The sequence below is a fragment of the Suncus etruscus genome, chromosome 4 (genome assembly GCF_024139225.1).
Source record: "Suncus etruscus isolate mSunEtr1 chromosome 4, mSunEtr1.pri.cur, whole genome shotgun sequence".
Classification (NCBI taxonomy): Eukaryota; Metazoa; Chordata; class Mammalia; order Eulipotyphla; family Soricidae; genus Suncus; species Suncus etruscus.
The window spans coordinates 122,846,195-122,869,454 of NC_064851.1; the positions used below are offsets into that span (position 1 = coordinate 122,846,195).

At 39.4% G+C, this 23,260-nt stretch overlaps 1 protein-coding gene across 1 annotated transcript in view; it reads left to right on the plus strand.

Moving 5' to 3' along the window:
* Positions 1-2,776: 2,776 nt before the first annotated feature.
* Positions 2,777-23,260, plus strand: part of PRIMPOL (primase and DNA directed polymerase) — a 35,733-nt gene continuing 15,249 nt past the window's right edge. The window contains exons 1-4 of the mRNA XM_049772684.1: positions 2,777-2,965; positions 5,505-5,602; positions 6,742-6,871; positions 17,025-17,172. Coding sequence (XP_049628641.1) covers positions 2,786-2,965; positions 5,505-5,602; positions 6,742-6,871; positions 17,025-17,172 — 556 coding nt within the window. The 5' untranslated portion in view covers positions 2,777-2,785. The remainder of the gene's footprint in view (positions 2,966-5,504; positions 5,603-6,741; positions 6,872-17,024; positions 17,173-23,260) is intronic.

Consider the following 23,260-nt stretch of genomic DNA (forward strand, 5'->3'; position numbering starts at 1 on the left):
TATATGCAGCTCTTTATTTTACATTTCATATAGAAGCTCTAGCCCTATTCCTCCCATCCATAATTGCAAATCCAATGTCCAAACTCTTCTGTGACCTGAGTTTTTACGTTACCATCTTCTCCCTTGCTGTCTAGTTAGGCTCTACGACTTCTACGTACAGTAAATGACTTTTGTGGAATTGACCAATCAGGTCACATCTGCCTTATGTAAGTGAGGTTTTGTGGAACTGACCACCAGTCTGATTGTTTGTGAGGAATCTGTGGTTTTGATCTTACCCCTCTCTTCCTATTTCCTCATAACACTTTCAGCAGTCTCCCCAAGCAGGATTTCCAATCCCTTCTTGGGCTTTAAAAAGATTTTTTCAGTAGTTCAGTCTTGCTAAAAGTATTGACAAGACATAAATGAAAATACCAGGAATATAATTTGTGCCTTTATTTCTTCCAGTGTTGGATTCTCAGTTTCTCCTCTCCCAACCCCAACACTAGGTGAATAGAAATCTTACCTCAAAGGCATTTATATATGTAATTTATTTAAAAAATAGTGTTTTCCATATAGATAAATGATGACATCAGTGAAGAGGGTAACTTGCTGTTTAAAATTCATCCTCAAATTTACTGACATCACAAACCAACACATTGATCCTGTACAAGAGTAGATTTCCTCTAAACTCATTTGGGCTTAAGTATTGAATTTATGATGGGCTGATCTGTCTGGCATAAATCACACAACTAACACTAAATTGATCCTGACTGTTACCTGTGCTTACTTTTTCAGATAGACTTTTGTCCACTGTGAAGCTAGAGGTATAGCTTAATAGTTTCAGGGCAGGACCTCAGCATAGCTAAACACAGTGCAAAAGCATTTCTTCAACCCCTGCTATGACATCGACGCAAGGACATGGCAAACCTAAAGTCAGGATAGGGGGAGCTTTAGATGGCATCTTTTCATAAAAGGAATGCAAAGAATTTATGACTAGTTTGAATTTATTATGGAAGGTTTCACTTTTCTCTTCCTCACCTTATAGAAAACTTTTTTTATTCCTTTGTAAGTCAACAGTAATCCCAAATTGAAAAAGTGTTGGTAGAACCCTTGAGATATACTTACACGGAAGTATATTGTGGAAACAAACAGATGTGCTAATTATAAAAACCTAATTAATATATAGGCTAAGATTTATCGATACCTTTTAAAAATCTTGCTTATGGGTTTGGAGTGATAGTATAATACCCACTGACCTGGGTTTCATCCCTTTTATCTCATACAGTCCCCCAAGGAGTGATCCCTGAGTGCAGAGTTAGGAATTAGATTTTTAAGCACTACCACGTGTGGCCCCAGAGCAAAACAAGAACCATGCTTTTAAGTACTGTAAATGTCCAGAACTAGCACTCAGAACTAGACTATGTAGGAGTTTCCATTCATATAACTGTGTTAGCTTCTCAATTATAATTAAGAGCAATAGAAAGAAACCTGAAAGAGAGGTAAGAACTGAACGTGAGTAGTGCCTAGAAATGAACTTGACACCAAGAAATAATAGTATATATGGCCAAAGCAGTAGCAAGCTGGACAAGGCTTTCATACAGTAAAGTGGTCATTATAAAATTAGTTTACAAACACTTAGAGACTTTGTATTTCTTTTTTCTTTCTTTTTTGTTTTTTTTTGTTTTTTTTTTTTGGGCCACACCCATTTGATGCTCAGGGGTTACTCCTGGCTAAGGGCTCAGAAATTGCCCCTGGCTTGGGGGGACCATATGGGACACCAGGGATCGAACCGCGGTCCTTCCTTGGCTTGCGCTTGCAAGGCACACACCTTACCTCTAGCGTCACCTTGCTGGCCCTGAGACTTTGTATTTCATAAAACACTGTCCTATGTCCTGGTACTTTTGCTATCAAGATCTATAACAAAGTATTTAAAATACTGATTCTTGGTGCTGGAGTGATAGCACAGTGGTAGTGCGTTTGCCTTGTACATGGCTGACAGAAAAGGGCCTGGGTTTGATCCCCAGTATCCTATATGGTCCCCGAGCCTACCAGGAATGATTTCTGAGTACAGAGCCAGGGGTAACCCCTGAACGCTGCCAGGTACGGCCCCCAAACAAACAAAAACAAACAAAAAAAACCCTGATTCTTGTTAGCAGTTTAAAAAGACTTAGGTAGTGGGGTCCAGAGCAGTAATACAGCAGGTACAGTTTTTGCCTCACACACAGCCAACTTGTGTTCTTTTCCCAGTATCCCATATGGTATCCCTAAGCACTTCCAGGAATTACTCTAGAGAGCAGAGCCAGGAGCAACCCCTGAACATCACCTTCTATGCCCCATCCCCCCCAAAATAAAAACTTAGGTAGCTCTGTTTACCTGTTCTTATTTTTGTTTTTATTTTTGGATCACACCCAGTGGCACTCAGGGATTACTCCTGGCTCTATTCTCAGAAATCGCTCCTGGCAGGCTCGGGGACCATATGGGATGCCGGAATTCGAACCACCGTCCTTATGTATGCAAGGCAAACACCCTGCCTCTATGCTATCTCCCTGGCCTCTACCTGTTCATAATCAGAGAGTAGTCTTAGAAGAGTCAGAATCTAGAAGGTATATATCTGACAACCAGCCCAATTCTTAATTTAACATTAAAATTTTGTGCAAAATGTAAAGCAAATACAGAGAAGTTTGCTTTAGTAAGTGCATTGAAATTTTATGAAAATATGTAAAGTAATTGATGTCTTGTTTTATTTGGCAGTCATGGTAGAAATCTGAATTGGGATAAGATTTATTCTTCCCATACTTCTGAACCAATGAAGAGGAAGTGGGAAACAAAACTGAAGCAAATTGAAGAACTGGCCTCCCATTATGAGAGGAAACCATTGTCTTCAGTATATAGACCAAGATTATCTAAGACAGAAGACCCACCATCCATTTGGAAACTGTTTCATCGGCAAGCTGAAGCTTTTAATTTTGTTAAAAGCTGTAAAGAGGTAATTGTCATATGCCTTTTGCTTTGTCACATGCCGTTTAAGAGTAAAATTAAATACCCCAAAATATGAGGAAGTAAATGAATAACACATGAGAGTTTATGGGCAAAATTGGGTAAAGGAGAAATGAAATGTTATTTGTTTATTGGTTTTGAGCCACACCGGCAATGGTCAGGGTTACTCCTGACTCTGAGCTCAGGAATTACTCCTGGTAGAGCCAGGGACCCATAGACAATGCCAGGAATTAAAGCTGAGTTGGATGTATGCAAGGCAAACAAACGCCCTACCCATTCTATCACTCTGGCCCCAAGAACTGAGAATTAGAAATAACATTTAAATTTAATTCTATTTTTGGTTTTGGAGTCACACACAGCTGTGTTTAGGGTTTACTTTTGACTCTGCACTCAGAGATCACTCTTGGTGGAATTTAGGGACCATATTGGTATGCCAGGGATTCGACTGTAGTCAGTGGTGTGCAAGGCAAACTCCTTACTCATAGTACTATTATTCCAGCCTCAAGAGAATTAAATTCAAACACAGGATTATGTTACATATATCCTGATTTTGGTTATTATGCTGTTTAAAACTCAAAATGCTGACCCTTTTTTCTCAGGAGGACTCTACATTCCCTAGTAAAGAGAAGTTTACTCTTCTCATCAAAAGAGTTTAGGACATAAAGGAAAATCTTCTATGTTCATTTTGTACAAACCTTTTATTCAAATATTAGGATTTTAAACATTGATCCATTTAATAGTAAAATTTTGTTTGTTTTTGGGCCACACCCAACTGTGCTAGGGCTTACTCCTGAGTTTTTGCTGAGAGATTGCTTAGGTGACTCTATAGGGGTCCAGGGATCAAATCTGGGTCAGCTTTATGCAAGGCAACCACTCTACCCACTGTGCTCTCACTTTGGCCCAAAATCTTGAATTTAAAAATGTTTGAGGGCCGGTGCTATAGCACAGCAAGTAGGGTGTATGACTTGCACTGATTAAACTGGGTTTGATCTTTGGCATTACATATGGTCCCCTGAACCTGCCAGAAGTGATTTCTGAGCACAGATCTGGAAGTAACCCCTTAGCACCACTGAGTTTGGCCCAAAAACCAAAAACCAAAAAAAAAAAAAAGCTTTGAGTATGATTTCTGTGCTTACAAATCACTGTTCTATAAATTTCTTTTAGAATTTTTAATGGACTCAAATAACTCTTAAGTCTCACTTATAAAAATAGAAATGTAGTTTCTTTGTTTTTTTTTTTTTTTTTGGATTTTGGGCCACACCCGGCGATGCTCAGGGGTTACTCCTGGCTGGCTGCTCAGAAATAGGTCCTGGCAGGCACGGGGGACCATATGGGACACCGGGATTCGAACCAACCACCTTTGGTCCTGGATTGGCTGTTTGCAAGGCAAACACCGCTGTGCTATCTCTCCGGGCCCGTAGTTTCTTTGTTGACTCAACAGCTAAGTAGATTTAAAAACAAAAACAAACACAAAAACCAAAACTTCAAATCTAGTATTTCTTTATTAGAAAAACTGGAAACAGATATAGTTATAACTATATCACTTACCATATTAGCTCATCATAAAATTTGATTTCTTTTTTTATAAATTCTTTGGGGTTTTGGCCCTAAAATTTGATTTTTCTAAGAAAAGATAGAAAATTATTTGTTAAGGGGCCAGAGCAGTGGCGCAAGTGATAAGGTGCCTGCTTGCGCATGCTAACCTAGGACGGACCGTGGTACTATCCCCTGGCATCCCATCTGGTCTCCCAAGCCAGGAGCGATTTTTGAGCACATAGCCAGGAGTAACCCCTGAGCATGGCTGTGTGTTGCCCAACAACCGAAAAAAAAAATGGTTGGGACCGGAGAGATAGCACAGCGGCGTTGCCTTGCAAGTAGCTGATCCAGGACCTAAGGTGGTTGGTTCGAATCCCGGTGTCCCATATGGTCCCCTGTGCCTGCCCGGAGCTATTTCTGAGCAGACAGCCAGGAGTAACCCCTGAGCACCGCCGGGTATGGCCCAAAAAAACAAAAACAAACAAACAAAAAATTGTTAAAATGAAGCATTTTAGAATTTAAGCTTTAAGGATTAATTTACAAATACTTAAAAAATATTTTTCCACCTGTTTTTATATGTAGTAGAGATTTTATTCATTTCAGCACAAATGCTTATAATAATCCTTATGTAGTTTTAAATAGTCTTAATTTTATGAAGTAGCAAATAACTGATGTTAGAATGATTGAAATGCGATAATCTTTTTCTCTTTTTGGATTATCTGTTTCAGCCTTGAATGTGAATTACTTGTTCTTGGGTGACAAAAACAGATAAATAAAAATGAGAAAAACAGATAAATAAAAATGACTATAATACGGCATATATATTATATTGTGATTAGACCAGGTCTATTGATTATTTTTCTTGTTTTTGAAACAAATGTTTAAATTCCAAAAATTGAAATTGTAATTGTAATATTCCTCTTGAGTATTTTAGAGTTATAGTTAAATTTAAATTTAAGCATTTTTAATGATTTATTTTTCATTTTATAAAGGAAGTTCATGTATTTGCTTTGGAATACAAAGTGAGTGATGGACAACGTATTTACCTTGTAACAACTTACACTCAACTTTGGTTTTACTATAAATTCCGGTAAGTAGTTCGTAAAAGAATTATCAAATTACGTTTTTTGTCAAAAAAAAATTTTTTTTTTTTTGAGAGTCACCTGGCAATGCTCAGCAGTTACTTTTGGCTCTGTGGTCAGGAATCACTCTTGGCCATGCTCTGGGAACTATATGAGGTGCCAGGGATTGAATCCGGGTTGGCTGCGTGCAAGGCAAGTGCCTTAACTACTGTAATATTTTTTTGGCCCACTCAGATAATTGTTACAAAATTAATTCAGACTGAATTGGCTTGTGCAGTTCTTGGAGATATAGTTACCCCATTTACTATTAGAATCAAATTTTGCAGTTTCCATGGTATGTCTGTGTGTTTGTTGTGAACTTCTGCTAATCTCTGCCAGAAGGTGACACAATTTTTCTCATACTTTTCCTTATCCAAATTACCTTGATCCTTTTATTGTAGAGCATGTCTTTGTTCAGCACAAATTAATAGTGTTAACTTGTAAAGTCAGCCTGTTCTTTTAATCCATGTTAGTCATATCTGTTGATGTCAGTGAAACTGTAACTGCCAGCACGAGCATTGCAAACTTAGTGAAGACAGGTGATTCAAGTTTTTTTTAAATTGATTTCTTCCTAATAAAAGACTTCAAATTACTATTAAAAAATATGGACCCCCAAGAATATGTGGTTTTGGGTGCCTTTTTTTTTGGGGGGGGGTGGGTTTTGGGTCACACCGGTAGCGCTGAGAAGTTACTCCTGGCTCCACGCTCAGAAATCGCTCTCGGCAGGCTCGGGGGACCATATGGGATGCCGGGATTCGAACCAATGACCTTCTGCATGAAGGGCAAAAGCCTTATCTCCATGCTATCTCTCCAGCCCCAAAGTTTTGGATACCTTTTTGATAAATTCTTTTTTCTATGCCTTGTTAGACAACATCAAAATCATCTATTATAGAAGCTGATTATATTTTCAGTCAAGTAATGTTACAAAATGGGATCACTACATTTTGTTAGATGGAAATTTTTGGTACTATAAACAACTGTTCACTTTATCGTTATAGTTATATACTTTTAAGTAACAGTTAACAATAATCTTAAAATGTAAGATCAATTTCTGTGATTTGAATGATATAAGATATAAATCCTGACACACTTGAATTATTTTATTCAGCAAAAATCTCTTACACTGCTATGAAGTAATTCCTGAAAATGCTGTATGCAAGCTTTATTTTGATTTAGAATTTAACAAACTTGCCAATCCAGGAGCTGATGGGAAAAAGATGGTTGCATTACTCATTGAGGTAAATGATAACCTTAAATTATTTTTGTTATACTTTCATTTTCTCTTCATTTATTAAGTGAAGCTAACCTAAGTAATGGATAGGTTCTCTTTTTTCTTATTACTCTTCATTTAACCTGTACTTGTTAAAAATCACTTTTTATGAGTAAATTGTGTAAAATGAAAATTCAGCCTATGTCTATATTTATATAATATTTTATGCCTTTCCAGCAATTCTCAACCAACCAGGTTGGTGTTTCAATATAAAGGCCCCAAGATGTAGTGCTGGGATTACTCAGTGCTAATGGGCCTTCAAGACTATATCCAGTGATGGTCAGAGAACGATGTGGTATGTGGGACCGAACCTAGGTTAGGATGTAGCATAGGCCCTCAGTGCTATATACTATCTCCCACACCCTATATATTTTATAATAGCACAATAGCTAGAAAAAAAACACTGAGAAAAATGGCAGTTTGGAGATAGTTTTTTTTTTTTTAGCATTTTATTTATTTAATATCAGCATTATTATTATTTTTTTTGTTTTTGTTTTTTTGGGCCACACCTGGTGATGCTCAGGGTCCTGGCTATGTGCTCAGAAATTGCTCCTGGCTTGGGGGGCCATATGGGACGCCAGGGGATCAAACCCAGGGCATCCTAGGTCAGTCGTGTGCAAGGCAAATGCCCTGTTGCTGCACCACTGCTCCAACCCCATGTTTATCATTTTAATGATCTAACATTATAAATAGCTGCCTGGTAAAGGTTAGGCAAAATAATTTTACTATGTAAACCAGATTCTGAGATGTACTTCAAGAAAAGTTTCATAAAAATATCAGTTTCTGAATTGGCAGGAATATTGGAACTTTTGTACAATCATAAGGAAAATCAGACTTAGATTAGTTCTTACTCAAGATACTATTATTAGTTTTGTCTTTTGTTGTGGGTGACAGAAGTTAAGATCAAAAAATTTCACTGGCACTTTAGTATGGTTATATCTTTACAGAGAAGCACAAAATTATATTAGAAACTAGACCTATCCCTGAAGAAATCAATGTTGTTGTAAACCTTTTTGGGTTCAAACCCTGTTTGTAACAGATCAATAAACATGGTACGACAAAGATCATGTAGTTATTTAAAACTTTTCTTCCTAATTCTTATGCACCATCTCACTCAAAATTCCCTTTAACAATTTTCTCCATTAACAAATGTTGAAAAAATTGTTGAAATATGAGTTTAAGACTTTGTGGGATTGTTTTTTTTTCCTTTTTTATAAAACTTTATTTATTGATTTATTGGTTTATTGTTTGGTTTTTGGGCTTCACCCAAAAAACCCTGGTGCTCAGGGGTTACTCCTGGCTCTGCACTGAGAAATTGCTCCTGGTAGGCTGGGGGACCATATGAGATGCTGGGAATTGAACTGGGCCTTTCCCAGGTTCAGCTGCATGCAAGGCCAACGCCCAAACCATTGTGCTATCTCTCTGGCCCCATCATTGTTTTTTTTTTTTTTTTTTTTTTTTTTAACTCTGGGGAAGCCTATGTTCTCTCTTGTGCACTTACCTCTCCCCTCACATTTTCTAAACAAAAATTTTTTTGGGGGGATCACACCTTCTGGTACACAGGTTTATTATAGCTCTGTACTTGGGGGTCTTTATAGGATGCTGGATATCCAACCAAGATCAGCCATGTGCAAGGCAATAACCCTACCCATTTTACTATGTCCACGCCCCCCCTTCATTGTTTCCATTATATATTAACAGGTGTATAAGTGCTTTTCCTTTCGGTTTCTTGAAAGTGACATAAAATAGGTTTACTCTTAATTTAATAGATGATTAATAAGTAACCAGCTAATCATTGCTAGTGGTAGTATACAGTGCCCTTTGATTCATGACTTTACTGATAGGTTTCAGTAAGACACTTCTGCCAATAAGAATAAATTCTAGAGGCCGGAGAGATAGCATAGTGGTAGGACGTTTGCATGCAGCCAATCCAGAAGCCGATCCAGAACAGGTGGTGGTTTGAATCTCGGCATCACATATGGTCCCCCATGCCTGCCAGGAGTGACTTCTGAGTGCAGAACAAGGAGTAACTCTTGAGTGCCACCAGGTGTGACCCCTAGAAAACAAAAATCAAAAAATAAATTCTAAAGCATGTTTAAAACTACATTTATAGGTAACATTATTTAAACTTTTTTTTGTTTTTTGTTTTCAGACCATATGGGATTCCAGGGATCGAACCCAGGTAGCCGCATGCAAGGCAAATACCTTTTTGCTGTACTATTGCTCTGGTCCCTCAAACTTTTAAACTTCTGAATTTTTTATAACTTACACATTCAAATAACTTAACAACTTGGGAAAGAGAATCATAGCTTCATGACTAGCATATCACCTCTAGTTATTAAATTTATTCTACTTAAGTCTTCTGTAGTGCCATATTACAAAACTAGACTATTTGTTTGTTAAGAAATTTTCTAACTCAGAATATATTGGCTAGTCCAAAAGGACACAATTTCTGCCTTCATAGATTTTGTAATACAGTAAAAGATAATCAATTAGAATAGATTTAGCTGTCATAATCAAGAACTAAAATTAGAATGACCTTACAAGATAAAAGTTGATATTTCTCTAGTGGAATGTTTGCATATGGCTTCATTTTGTTAGGGACAAGGCTCTCTAAGATGTTGCCCTTGTTTACTTTATTGATTCATCACTGTTTTTTTTTTTTTTTTTAATTTTTTTTTTTTATTTAAACACCTTGATTACATACATGATTGTGTTTGGGTTTCAGTCATAAAAGGAACACCACCCATCACCAGTGCAACATTCCCATCACCCAAGTCCCAAATCTCCCTCCTCCCCCCCCAACCCCCGCCTGTACCCTAAACAGGCTCTACATTTCCCTCATACATTCTCAATATTAGGACAGTTCAAAATGTAGTTATTTCTCTAACTAAACTCATCACTCTTTGTGGTGAGCTTCCTGAGGTGAGCTGGAACTTCCAGCTCTTTTCTCTTTTGTGTCTGAAAATTATTATTACAAGGGTGTCTTTCATTTTTCTTAAAACCCATAGATGAGTGAGACCATTCTGCGTTTTTCTCTCTCTCTCTGACTTATTTCACTCAGCATAATAGATTCCATGTACATCCATGTATAGGAAAATTTCATGACTTCATCTCTCCTGACAGCTGCATAATATTCCATTGTGTATATGTACCACAGTTTCTTTAGCCATTCGTCTGTTGAAGGGCATCTTGGTTGTTTCCAGAGTCTTGCTATGGTAAATAGAGCTGCAATGAATATAGGTGTAAGGAAGGGGTTTTGTATTGTATTTTTGTGTTCCTAGGGTATATTCCTAGGAGTGGTATAGCTGGATCGTATGGGAGCTCGATTTCCAGTTTTTGGAGGAATCTCCATATCGCTTTCCATAAAGGTTGAACTAGACAGCATTCCCACCAGCAGTGGATAAGAGTTCCTTTCTCTCCACATCCCCGCCAACACTGTTTATTCTCATTCTTTGTGATGTGTGCCATTCTCTGGGGTGTGAGGTGGTATCTCATCGTTGTTTTGATTTGCATCTCCCTGATGATTAGTGATGTGGAACATTTTTTCATGTGTCTTTTGGCCATGCGTATTTCTTCTTTGTCAAAGTGTCTGTTCATTTCTTCTCCCCATTTTTTGATGGGGTTAGATGTTTTTTTCTTGTAAAGTTCTGTCAGTGCCTTGTATATTTTGGAGATTAGCCCCTTATCTGATGGGTATTGGGTGAATAGTTTCTCCCACTCAGTGGGTGGCTCTTGTATCCTGGGCACTATTTCCTTTGAGGTGCAGAAGCTTCTCAGCTTAATATATTCCCATCTGTTAATCTCTGCTTTCACTTGCTTGGAGAGTGCAGTTTCCTCCTTGAAGATGCCTGTAATGTCCTGTAGTGTTTTGCCTATGTGCTGTTCTATATATCTTATGGTTTTGGGGCTGATATCGAGGTCTTTAATCCATTTGGATTTTACCTTTGTACATGATGTTAGCTGGGGGTCTAAGTTTAATTTTTTGCAAGTGGCTATCCAATTGTGCCAACACCACTTGTTGAAGAGGCTTTCCCTGCTCCATTTAGGATTTCCTGCTCCTTTATCAAAAATTAGATGGTTGTATCTCTGGGGAACATTTTCTGAGTATTCAAGCCTATTCCACTGATCTGAGGACCTATCCTTATTCCAATACCATGCTGTTTTGATAACTGTTGCTTTGTAGTACAGTTTAAAGTTGGGAAAAGTAATTCCTCCCATATTCTTTTTCCCAATGATTGCTTTAGCTATTCGAGGGTGTTTATTGTTCCAAATGAATTTCAAAAGTGTCTGATCCACTTCTTTGAAGAATGTCATGGGTATCTTTAGAGGGATGGCATTAAATCTGTATAATGCCTTGGGGAGTATTGACATTTTGATGATGTTAATCCTGCCAATCCATGAGCAGGGTATGTGTTTCCATTTCCGTGTGTCCTCTCTTATTTCTTGGAGCAGAGTTTTATAGTTTTCTTTGTATAGGTCCTTCACATATTTAGTCAAGTTGATTCCAAGATATTTGAGTTTGTGTGGTACTATTGTGAATGGGGTTGTTTTCTTAATGTCCATTTCATCCTTATTACTATTGGTATATAGAAAGGCCATTGATTTTTGTGTGTTAATTTTGTAGCCTGCCACCTTGCTATATGAGTCTATTGTTTCTAGAAGTTTTTTGATAGAGTCTTTAGGGTTTTCTAAGTAGAGTATCATGTCATCTGCAAACAGTGAGAGCTTGACTTCTTCCTTTCCTATCTGGATTCCCTTGATATCCTTTTCTTGCCTAATCGCTATAGCAAGTACTTCCAGTACTATGTTGAATAGGAGTGGTGAGAGAGGACAGCCTTGTCTTGTGCCAGAATTTAGAGGAAAGGCTTTCAGTTTTTCTCCATTGAGGATAATATTTGCCACTGGCTTGTGGTAGATGGCCTTCACTATATTGAGAAAGGTTCCCTCCATTCCCATCTTGCTGAGAGTTTTGATCAAGAATGGGTGTTGGATCTTATCAAATGCTTTCTCTGCATCTATTGATATGATCATGTGGTTTTTATTTTTCTTGTTATTGATGTTGTGTATTATGTTGATAGATTTACGGATGTTAAACCAGCCTTGCATTCCTGGGATGAAACCTACTTGATCGTAGTGGATGATCTTCTTAACGAGGCATTGAATCCTATTTGCCAGGATTTTGTTGAGGATCTTTGCATCTGCATTCATCAGTGATATTGGTCTGTAATTTTCTTTTTTGGTAGCGTCTCTGTCTGGTTTAGGTATCAAGGTGATGTTGGCTTCATAAAAGCTATTTGGAAGTGTTTCTGTTTGTTCAATTTCATGAAAGAGTCTTGCCAAGATTGGCAGTAGTTCCTCTTGGAAAGTTTGATAGAATTCATTAGTGAATCCATCTGGACCTGGGCTTTTGTTTTTCGGCAGACATTTGATTACTGTTTTAATTTCATCAATGGTGATAGGGGTGTTTAGATATGCTACATCCTCTTCCTTCAACCGTGGAAGATTATAAGAGTCCAAGAATTTATCCATTTCTTCCAGGTTCTCATTTTTAGTGGCGTAGAGTTTTTCAAAGTAGTTTCTGATTACCCTTTGAATCTCTGTCATATCAGTAGTGATCTCTCCTTTTTCATTCCTGATACGAGTTATCAAGTTTCTCTCTCTCTCTTTCTTTGTTAGGTTTGCCAGTGGTCTATCAATCTTGTTTATTTTTTCAAAGAACCAACTTCTGCTTTCGTTGATCTTTCGGATTGTTTTTTGAGTTTCCACTTCGTTGATTTCTGCTCTCAGCTTTGTTATTTCCTTCTGTCTTCCTATTCTTGGGTCCTTTTGTTGAGCATTTTCTAGTTCTATTAGCTGTGTCATTAAGCTACTCAGGTAAGCTCCTTCTTCCTTCCTGATGTGTGCTTGCAAAGCTATAAATTTTCCTCTCAGTACTGCTTTTGCTGTGTCCCATAAGTTCTGAGAGTTTGTGTCTTTATTGTCATTTGTTTCCAGGAACCTTTTTATTTCCTCCTTGATTTCATCTCGGACCCACTGGTTATTGAGCATGAGGCTGTTTAACTTCCAGGTGTTAAAGTGTTTCTTCTGAGTCCCTTTGGAGTTCACAAATAATTTCAGAGCCTTGTGGTCAGCGAAGGTAGTCTGCAAAATTTCTATCCTCTTGATCTTATGGAGGTATGTTTTATGTGCCAGCATGTAGTCTATCCTGGAGAATGTCCCATGTACATTGGAGAAGAATGTGTATCCAGGTTTCTGGGGATGGAGTGTCCTATATATATCCACTAGGCCTCTTTCTTCCATTTCTCTCCTCAGGTCTAGTATATTCTTGTTGGGTTTCAGTCTGGTTGACCTGTCCAGTGTTGACAAAGCCGTGTTAAGGTCCCCCACAATTATTGTGTTGTTGTTGATATTATTTTTCAGATTTGTCAACAGTTGTATTAAATATTTTGCTGGCCCCTCATTCGGTGCATATATGTTTAGGAGAGTGAATTCTTCCTGCTCTACGTACCCCTTGATTAATATAAAATGTCCGTCTTTGTCCCTTACAACCTTCCTGAGTATAAAGTTTGCATTATCTGATATTAGTATGGCCACTCCAGCTTTTTTATGGGTGTTGTTTGCTTGGATAACTTTTCTCCAGCCTTTTATTTTGAGTCTATGTTTGTTCTGACTATTCAGGTGCGTTTCTTGTAGGCAGCAGAAGGTTGGATTGAGTTTTTTGATCCATTTAGCCACTCTGTGTCTCTTAACTGGTGCATTTAGTCCATTGACGTTGAGAGAAAGAATTGTCCTGGGATTTAACGCCATCTTTATTTCAAAATTTGGTGTGTCTTTTGGGTAGTCTTGTCTTAGATTAGGTCTTTCAGTTTTTCTCTTAAGACTGGTTTTGTGTCTGTGAAGTTTCTGAGCTGTTTTTTGTCTGTGAAACCCTGTATTCTTCCATCAAACCGGAAAGTGAGTTTTGCTGGGTATAGTATTCTGGGTGAAGCATTCATTTCATTCAGTCTTGTCACAATATCCCACCACTGCTTTCTGGCATTGAGTGTTTCTGGTGACAGGTCTGCTGTAAATCTCAGGGAAGCTTGCTTGAACATGATTTCCCCTTTTGATCTTGCTGTTTTCAGAATTCTGTCTCTATCTGTGGGATTTGTCATTGTGACTAGGATGTGTCTTGGGGTGTTTTTTCTGGGGTCTCTTTTGGTTGGTACTCTTCGGGCATGCAGGATTTGATCACATATATTCTTTAGCTCTGGAAGTTTCTCTTTAATGATGTTCTTGACCATTGATTCTTCCTGGAAATTTTCTTCCTGGGTCTCTGGGACTCCAATGATTCTTAAGTTGTTTCTGTTGATCTTATCATAGACTTCTATTTTCGTCTGTTCCCATTCTTTGACTAATTTTTCCATTGTCTGCTCATTTGCTTTAAGTTTTTTGTCCAATCTCTCCTGCTGTATGGAATTGTTATGTATCTCATCTTCCACAGCACCAAGTCTATTCTCAGCTTCTGATACCCTGTCCCAGAGCTTATCCATTTTGTCATTCACTTCGTTTACTGACTTTTTCAGTCCTGTTAGTTGACATGTTATTTCAGTTTGGAGTTTTGTCATTTCTGCCTTCATATTTTCTTGGTTCTTATTAGTGTTCTGTTCAACTCGATCCATGGTTTCTTGGAGTCTGTTGAGCACCTTCCATATTGCTAGTCTAAAGTCCTTATCTGAGAGGTTGATTAGTTGTTCAGTCATTATCTGGTCCTCAGAATTGTCATCTTCATTCTCTATGTCTGATGCTGGCCTGCGTTGTTTCCCCATTGTCACACTTGTATTGTGGGTTTTTCTACGTGTTGTAGTGGTATTCATTGTCTATATGATGTAGGCAGCACACTCCTCTGGCTCCTCCCTTTCTGGATGGGCTGACTTGCCTCTATGGGAGGGGAGTCCTCCGTGGATGAAGCCTCACACTGGGTCAAATCTTAGGCCCGAACATGCAACAGAGAAGACAGTCCAGAGAGAAATGTTTGCTTCTGTGATATAGCGCCGTTCTTAGTGTGATTTTTCCTTCTTGTTGCAATGGAGTTCTTTCCTTAGAAAGAGTGCACGGCCGCGTAGCGAAGCAGAGCGGCCGTGCTCCTCTGAGCCTCTTTTTGCCCCACTCGCAAGAGTTTCACGCAAGAGGACAGTAGACAGACATAGACAGGTCACACTCACAGTCTTTCACAGCTGAGCCCCACTGGGCCGGTGTACTTTTGCTGTGATTATTTTCTATTATTTATAATTTTTCTATTATTGGAACTTGTTATACAGAGGCTTGTGTGTTCATTTCCCAGAAGGAAAACCATACTGAAAAAAGAGAAAATGCAAATCTTGCTGAAAACCCAGTATTTTTCTTGGACATTGTACTGATTTGCCTTTGATCTCTTGGAGGATGGAATAACATGTAGGTTTATTCTTTTTCCAGGATCCTGGGGTGTCACTGCAAGCCGGGAATTCGGTCTGCAGTGAGACCTGATTCATCACTGTTTGCATTCTACTCAGTAGATAATGGGGCAAAGGAAGGTTTGACACTCAACTCTAAGTGACTTCTGCTCGTATCCATTTGGCAGAACTTACTCACATGACTACTGAGGGCATGTGATGGTCTGATAGCTAGTGAATAATTAGACTTTTATTTTTACAGAAAAAAATAGGTTTTTATTTTCTATAGAACAAATAAGTGGGGCCAGAGAGATAGCACAGCGGTAAGGCATTTGCCTTAGGCGCAGAAGGACGGTGGTTCAAATCCTGGCATCCCATATGGTCCCCTAACCTGCCAGGAGTGATTTCTGAGCATGGAGCCAGGAGAAGCTCCTGAGTGCTGCCACGTGTGACCCCCCCCCCAAAAAAAAAAAAAAAAGCATAGTCCACATAATTTAGAAAGAGATGTCAAAAGAGTCACAAAAATTAATATAAAACTATAGTTCTGAATAAAGTACTATACATAGCAATAGAATGTTTAGGAGGAGTCTTATCTAGATAGGGAAATTGAGAGACCTTTTCTGAGAAAGTAAAAACTGACTGAGGAAGAGTGGGCTTAGTGGGGGCAAAATGGACAGTACTGCAATGTCAGAATAGCATGAATACTGTTATTGCATGATTCTTAGGTATCTAAGTGCTTGGCAGTTCAGAAACTTTTTTTTGGTGGGAGAGTTTTGGTCCACACCTGGCAGCACTCAGGAGTTACTCCTCTCTCTGTGCTTGAAATTGCTTCTGGCAGGCTCAGGAGACCGTATAGGATGCCAGGGATTGAACTGGAGTCTTCCAGGGTCTTCCGGGGTTGGCAGCGTGCAAGGCAAACACCCTACCGCTGTGCTATCACTCCAGTCCCAAGTTAACAAACATTTTAGTCTCAAGGTAACTATGCAGGATGGTTCTTAATAACTTGGTTTTTGCAAATGAGACATGAGGCTTTAGGTAAAGTGACCTGTCCTTTGAATGGTTAAAGCTCTTAAGCAAATTTGTGTATCTGTTCCTGTGCTAATAGCTTATCTTCTTGCCTCATTTATTCCTTACATCAACCCCCTGAATTAGGCCTAGTTATTATTCCCATTTTGCATATCCTGCAGTTGAATGCCAGTATTTGGGCTTGACTGAAGTCTATAACTTGCAAATGATAAAGCACACTTAAACCTAGAAATTTTGGATTCCTAATCTTGTGCTCTAAACCCTCTGTAAACCTTCTAAACCTTCCACGGCAGTGTCATCTAGTCCTGCTGATTTTTTGGAGGTATATTTGGATTCAGTATGTCTGTAGAAAAGTAGTAACGAAAAGTATAAAAATACCATAATTAGTGATGTTTTAACTCCTACTGTTTTATAAAGAGGAGTTTAGAGGAGATTTATAAGGTAAATAGTTTTACTTCTAAGATAAATTAATCCTGAGACTTAATAACATTCTTTAACATGAAAACTAATTTAAATATGATACCTATTTTAGTGTATAAGTAATTTAGCAAGTTTATTATATAATCCAATAGCAAATAAAAAATAATGATTTAGATCTGTACTAAAGCATTTAACTTTTTCTCTTGAAAAAAATTGAAAACAAATTTTGTAATATAATTACATTTTTCTTATGTTTTTAAGTATGTTTGTAAGGCACTTCAAGAGTTATACAAAGTTAATTGTTCAGCAGCAGATGTTTGCAACTTGGATTCGAGCTCTGATAAAAAATTTAGCCGTCATTTAATATTTCAACTTCATAATGCGGCATTTAAAGATAACATTCATGTAGGTAAGTATACTGCTTTTTAAATAATTCAGTGGGCTATATTACTCCTTTTTCTGTAAAAATTTGTATTTATCAGGTTTTATTTGTGTGTATTAAGTAAAATAGTTTTATTTAGAAAAATGTAAGAGAGGGGTGGAGCAATAGTACAGCGGGTAGGGCATTTGCCTTGCATGCAGTCAATTTGGGTTCAATCCCTAGCATCACACATAGTCCTGTAGGCCTTCTAGGAGTAAACCCTGTACCACTGGCTATTGCCAAAAAAATAACAACAATTAATAATAAGAGAAAAAGTATACATTGTAGATTGTGATGCAAGCAGTAGAGAATGCTCCAAATTTATCTAGAAATTAAACTATTAAATTATTCTAAATTTGTTTTCCACATTCTCAGGATTTGCTCTCAACTGTAGATCTCTCAGTCAAATTATAGACACATTAACCTAGTCATTTGTCCTTGAGTTGTGCCTCACTCGATGTTGGGATGGCTGTGTATGCTCTGGGAATGGGTTTTGGCTGCAGTAGGGGTCATTTCAGAAGTTTTTATACTAATTTATGAGAAACCTAATGTGGATCTTAACTGTCAGACCTCAGATCTGGAGCCTTGATCCTCTACCTTAGTTTTCAATATGTGAGGACAGGGACTTGGGTTCTTAGACCACATCCAGAAGTCTTGCTTGTTATTCTAGGCAAAGTGTCAGGGCTCACAGAAGTGTGAGCTGGAAAGTTTCAGCAGAGTATTTGATCAAGGAGTGGACATTTAGAAGTACAGGATAGGGAATGAGATGCTGTTCTATGGAAAAAATAGGCGAGTCGGAACCGCAAACGTAAGTGCCATAAAAGAAACCCAAGGGGCCGGAGAGATAGCATGGAGGTAAGGCGTTTGCCTTTCATGCAGGAGGTTATCGGTTCGAATCCCGGCGTCCCATATGGTCCCCCGTGCCTGCCAGGAACAATTTCTGAGCCTGGAGCCAGGAATAATCTCTGAGCACTGCCGGGTGTGACCCAAAAACCACAAAAAAAAAAAAAAAAAAGAAACCCAAATGCCAAGTTTTTATTAAAGTGTGTGTGTGTGTGGGAAATATTTCCATGGTTCAAATAGACAAGTATCTGACACTCAGGGAAGAGGTGATCTTCTTTCCGATCGCAGCTGTGGGACTCTCTCAAGGCCACCTCAAGGAACCGGTCGTTAAGGGACAGGAAGGGAAGACAGGAATCTGTTGACAACAGCTCTGGGTCACACTTAGACTGCTATTCTGCTGACCCTTTTAGTATATTTCTTCTAGCTTAGTTGGGTAATCCTTCTTTGTTTCTTTCATCCCTGAGGTGATAGCAATTATAGAACCTATCCTTGGCTATCTGTCTGGAACCTTGTTCACCCACTCTCAGGGCTTCAGTTTTCTCTGTGATGATGACTCCAATGTTTCTTCAGCCTAGATTGGTCTCCTTGATGACCGACCCCATAGACAGCTATCAATCATTCTACAGACACTTTACATTCAGCGGCTCGTAGATTTAAATTTCTCATTTTCCCTCCAAACCCCCTCCCCTTCTCTTGGCATATGTTTATTAGTGAATAATAGTATTATTTTCCCAGTTATTCAGAGATGTTGATGTTATCTTGATTCTCAGCTAGTGTTTATATGATTAGAATTGGTTTAGATCTCAAGAACTCTTCATTGCCTGCAGGAAACAAGTGTAGGTCTCTTAAAACGAAATGAGAGGTCTGCTGTTTTCCTCATTTTTTCTCATCTCAGCCTTGTCATTTGGGACTTAGCTCTGATTGAGACATATTAGATATAGTCTTTGAGCCTTTTTACTTTGTGATAATGTAGGCTGAATAGAAATACCGGTTCACCAGATATACTGAAACACAGTGTAGCTAATGAATATCATGTGAAAAACTAATACCATGGGATGGAGCGATAGCACAGCTGTAGAGGGTTTGCCTTGCAAGCAGGGCTGACCCAGAACGGACAGACCTTGGTTTGATTCTCAGCGTCCTATATGGTCCCCCAAGCCAGGAGCGATTTCTTGAGTGTAGAGCCAGGAATAACCCCTGAATGTCACCGGGTGTGCCCCCCCCCCCGAAAATAAAAGAGAGAGAGAAAGTAATACTAAAGGTTAGGATATTATTTCCTCTGGATTGTAGAATGCACACTGTCTATTGTGCCAATATGTTCACCACTTCTGAAAGTAATTTTCTGGTTTTTTTTGTTTGTTATTTTCTGTTCTAATTAATGTTTCTTTGGTGCAAAAGACCATTTCTTATTATTTTATTTATTTCATTACAATTTTTGTTTGTTTTTTGAACCACACTCAGAGGCACTCAAGGTTTATTCCTGCCTCTGTGCTCAGATATCATTCCTTGCAAGCTTGGTGGACCATATGGGATGTCTGGGGATCAAACCCAGATCAGCCACATTCAAAGCAATTGCCCTATCTGCTTTGCTCTGGCTCCCTTTTAAAAATGTTTTTATTTATAAATAAATTTCTTAATTGAACCATCATGAGATTCACAGTTACAAAGTTGTTCATGATTGAGTTCCAGTTATACAATGTTTAACATCCTTCACCAATGCACATTTCTTTCTTTCTTCTTTCTTTCTTTCTTTCTTTCTTTCTTTCTTTCTTTCTTTCTTTCTTTCTTTCTTTCTTTCTTTCTTTCTTTCTTTCTTTCTTTCTTTCTTTCTTTCTTTCTTTCTTTCTTTCTTTCTTTCTTTCTTTCTTTCTTTCTTTCTTTCTTTCTTTCTTTCTTTCTCTTTCTCTCTTTCTCTCTCTCTCTTTCTCTTTCTTTCTTTCTTTCTCTCTTTCTCTCTTTCTCTCTCTCTTTCTTTCTTTCTTTCTTTCTTTCTTTCTTTCTTCTTTCTTTCTTTCTTTCTTTCTTTCTTCTTTCTTTCTTTCTTTCTTTCTTTCTTTCTTTCTTTCTTTCTTTCTTTCTTTCTTTCTTTCTTTCTTTCTTTCTTTCTTTCTTTCTTTCTTTCTTTCTTTCTTTCTTTCTTTCTTTCTTTCTTTCTTTCTTTCTTTCTTTCTTTCTTTCTTTCTCTCTCCCCCTCCCTCCCTCCCTCCTTCCCTCCCTCCCTCCCTCCCTTCTCCCTCCCTCCCTCCCTCCCTCCCTTCTCCCTCCCTCCCTCCCTTCCTTCCTTCCTTCCTTTCTCTCTCTCCCCTCCCTCCCTCCTTCCCTCCCTCCTTCCCTCCCTCCTTCCCTCCCTCCCTCCCTTCTTCCCTTCCTTCCTTCCTTCCTTCCTTCCTTCCTTCCTTCCTTCCTTCCTTCCTTCCTTCCTTTCTCTCTCTCTCTCCCCCTCCTCCCTCCTTCCCTCCCTCCCTCTTCCCTTCCTTCCTTCCTTCCTTCCTTCCTTCCTTCCTCCCTCCCTCCCTCCCTCCCTTCCTTCCTTCCTTCCTTCCTTCCTTCCTTCCTTCCTCCTCCCTCCCTCCCTCCTCCTTCCTCCCTCCTTCCTTCCTTCCTTCCTTCCTTCCTTCCTTCCTTCCTTCCTTCCTTCCTTCCTTCCTTCCTTCCTTCCTTCCCTCCCTCTTCCCTTCCTTCCTTCCTCCTTCCTTCCTTCCTTCCTTCCTTCCTTCCTTCCTTCCTTCCTTCCTTCCTTCCTTCCTTCCTTCCCTCCCTCTTCCCTTCCTTCCTTCCTTCCTTCCTTCCTTCCTTCCTTCCTTCCTTCCTTCCTTCCTTCCTTCCTTCCTTCCTTCCTTCCTTCCTTCCTTCCTTCCTTCCTTCCTTCCTTCCTTCCTTCCTTCCTCCCTTCCTCCCTTCCTTCCTTCCTCCCTCCCTCCCTCCCTCCCTCCCTCCCTCCCTCCCTCCCTCCCTCCTTCCTTCCTTCCTTCCTTCCTTCCTTCCTTCCTTCCTTCCTTCCGTGTGTGGGTAGTGCTCAGGAGTTACTCCTGGTTCTGCGCTCAGAAGTCGCTCCTGGCAGGCATGGGGGACCATATGGAATGCTGGGATTTGAACCACCATCTGTCCTAGATCGGCTGTATGCAAAGCAAACACCCTGCCGCTGTGCAGAAGCACTGGTTGTTCTTTTTTTTTTTGGGGGGGGGGTGTCACATCCAGTGGTGCTCAGAGGTTACTCCTGGCTCTGCTCAGAAATCGCTTCTGGCAGACATGGGGGACCATATGGGATGCTGAGATTCGAACCACGTTTGTCCTGGATCAGTTGCTTTCAAGGCAAACGCCCTACCACTGTGGTAGCTCTCTGACCCAGCACTGATTGTCCTTATTCTTTATGATGTTACTCATGTTTTATTTATTTATTTTTTTTTTTGGTTTTTGGGTCACACCCGGCGGTGCTCAGGGCTTACTCCTGGCTGTCTGCTCAGAAATAGCTCCTGGCAGGCACGGGGGACCATATGGGGCACCGGGATTCGAACCAACCACCTTTGGTCCTGGATCGGCTGCTTGCAAGGCAAACACCTCTGTGCTATCTCTCCAGGCCCCTTACTTTTTTTTTGGTTCATGTTTTATTTTTAAAGGTTATCTTTAGCAACAAAATTGTAACAGCAGCAGCAGTAATAAATGCAATCAGGCATTTAGTAAATATCTGTTGATTGGGTGGCTATTAAGTAGAGTCTACTGCCAGCATGTGGAGGGAGGTATGTATGCAGGTATGTATTACTTTGATTCCTCTGCGGCCCTCTAGTTTGCTGTGTCTCAGCAACAAGGCTAAACATTGAGATTTGTTCCTAGGGAAGAAGAGAATTTTGTCAGTTAATTAGCATTTTCTCCTATTTTTACTATTTTCTGCTATGTTTGCTAGACAGTTTTCAGAGCAGATGGGATTTAATCAGATTTTGTTAAAACTAAGGGTAAAAATGGCCTTATTGTTAGAAAAGCATAAAGAAGAGTATGGAGGAAGTCTGGAGAGTGCAGGAGGTAAGGCTCTTGCCTTGCATGTGGCTGAAGCCAGTTTCATCTCTGGCACCAATATGGTCCCCTTGAACACCACCAGGGCTCACTCCTGAAAACAGAGAGCATGGCTTCTGAACACCACTGAACTCAAATCTATTTTTTGGGGGGACCTCAAAAAAAAAAAAAAAAAAACAGGAGAGATGAGTTTATGACTTGTTTATTGAGCAAGGTGGCCAGTATGAGTAAAATAATTCAGCCTATAACTTGGACATGAAAGTGTGAGACTTTTTTCTTTAAAGTGATGATTGTGGTAGGCTCAAAGATGCTGAGAATAGTACTGGAGCGCTAGCATAGTAGGGAGGGCATTTTTCTTGCACGCAGCTGACTCAGGTGTGATCCCCGGCATCCCATATGGTCCCTGAGCCTGCCAGGAGTAAGTTCTGCCCTCACAGCCAAGAGTAACCCCTGAGCACTGCTGATGGCCCAGGCACACAGGAAAAAAAAAAGAAAGAAAAAGACGCTGAGAATATAGAATAATTCACATTTCCCTTCAATTTGCTTCTATTAGTGTATATCTTTAAAATTTTTATTTTATTAATTTGACCACCTTTATTTAATTGTTGTGACGTCTGTGGGGATCTCATGCATGGCTGGTATACATATACATTTTAGTTGTGCTTGTTCAGTGTTGTACCTTTTAGTTGTGCTCACAGGGGGCCACACCCTTAAATGTGATACACACACATATGGTACCTGGTTGTGGTGCGACTGGAAATGGATGGTCGCACTGGGGATCACAAACAGCTGCCAGACCTAAAGTGTAGTATTGCCAGGATCATGCTCGGCCATTGTAGTGCATCAGGGATTGAACTTGCAACTGGGTTGTCTGAATATCTAGCTCAGAAGGCAGATGTTCTGAGCGACGGTGCTGTCCTTTCTACTGCATAAGTGAATATCTCATGATGACATATCCAGCCCTTCCCTTTTTTGGTGGGGGGAACACCCTGCAGTGTTCAGGGGTTATTCCTGGCTCTGTGCTCAGAAATGATTTCTGGCAAGCTTGTGGGACCATACAGATGCCAGGAATTGAAACTGGGATACCCTCATGCAAGGTAAATGCTCTACCTGCTGTGCTGTCCATTTATTTATTTGAAGAATATTATTTTCATAAATTAAATGGTGATATTATTTCTAAATTATCAGTTAGTTCACCATTGGCACATATTTATAGTTTTCTTCA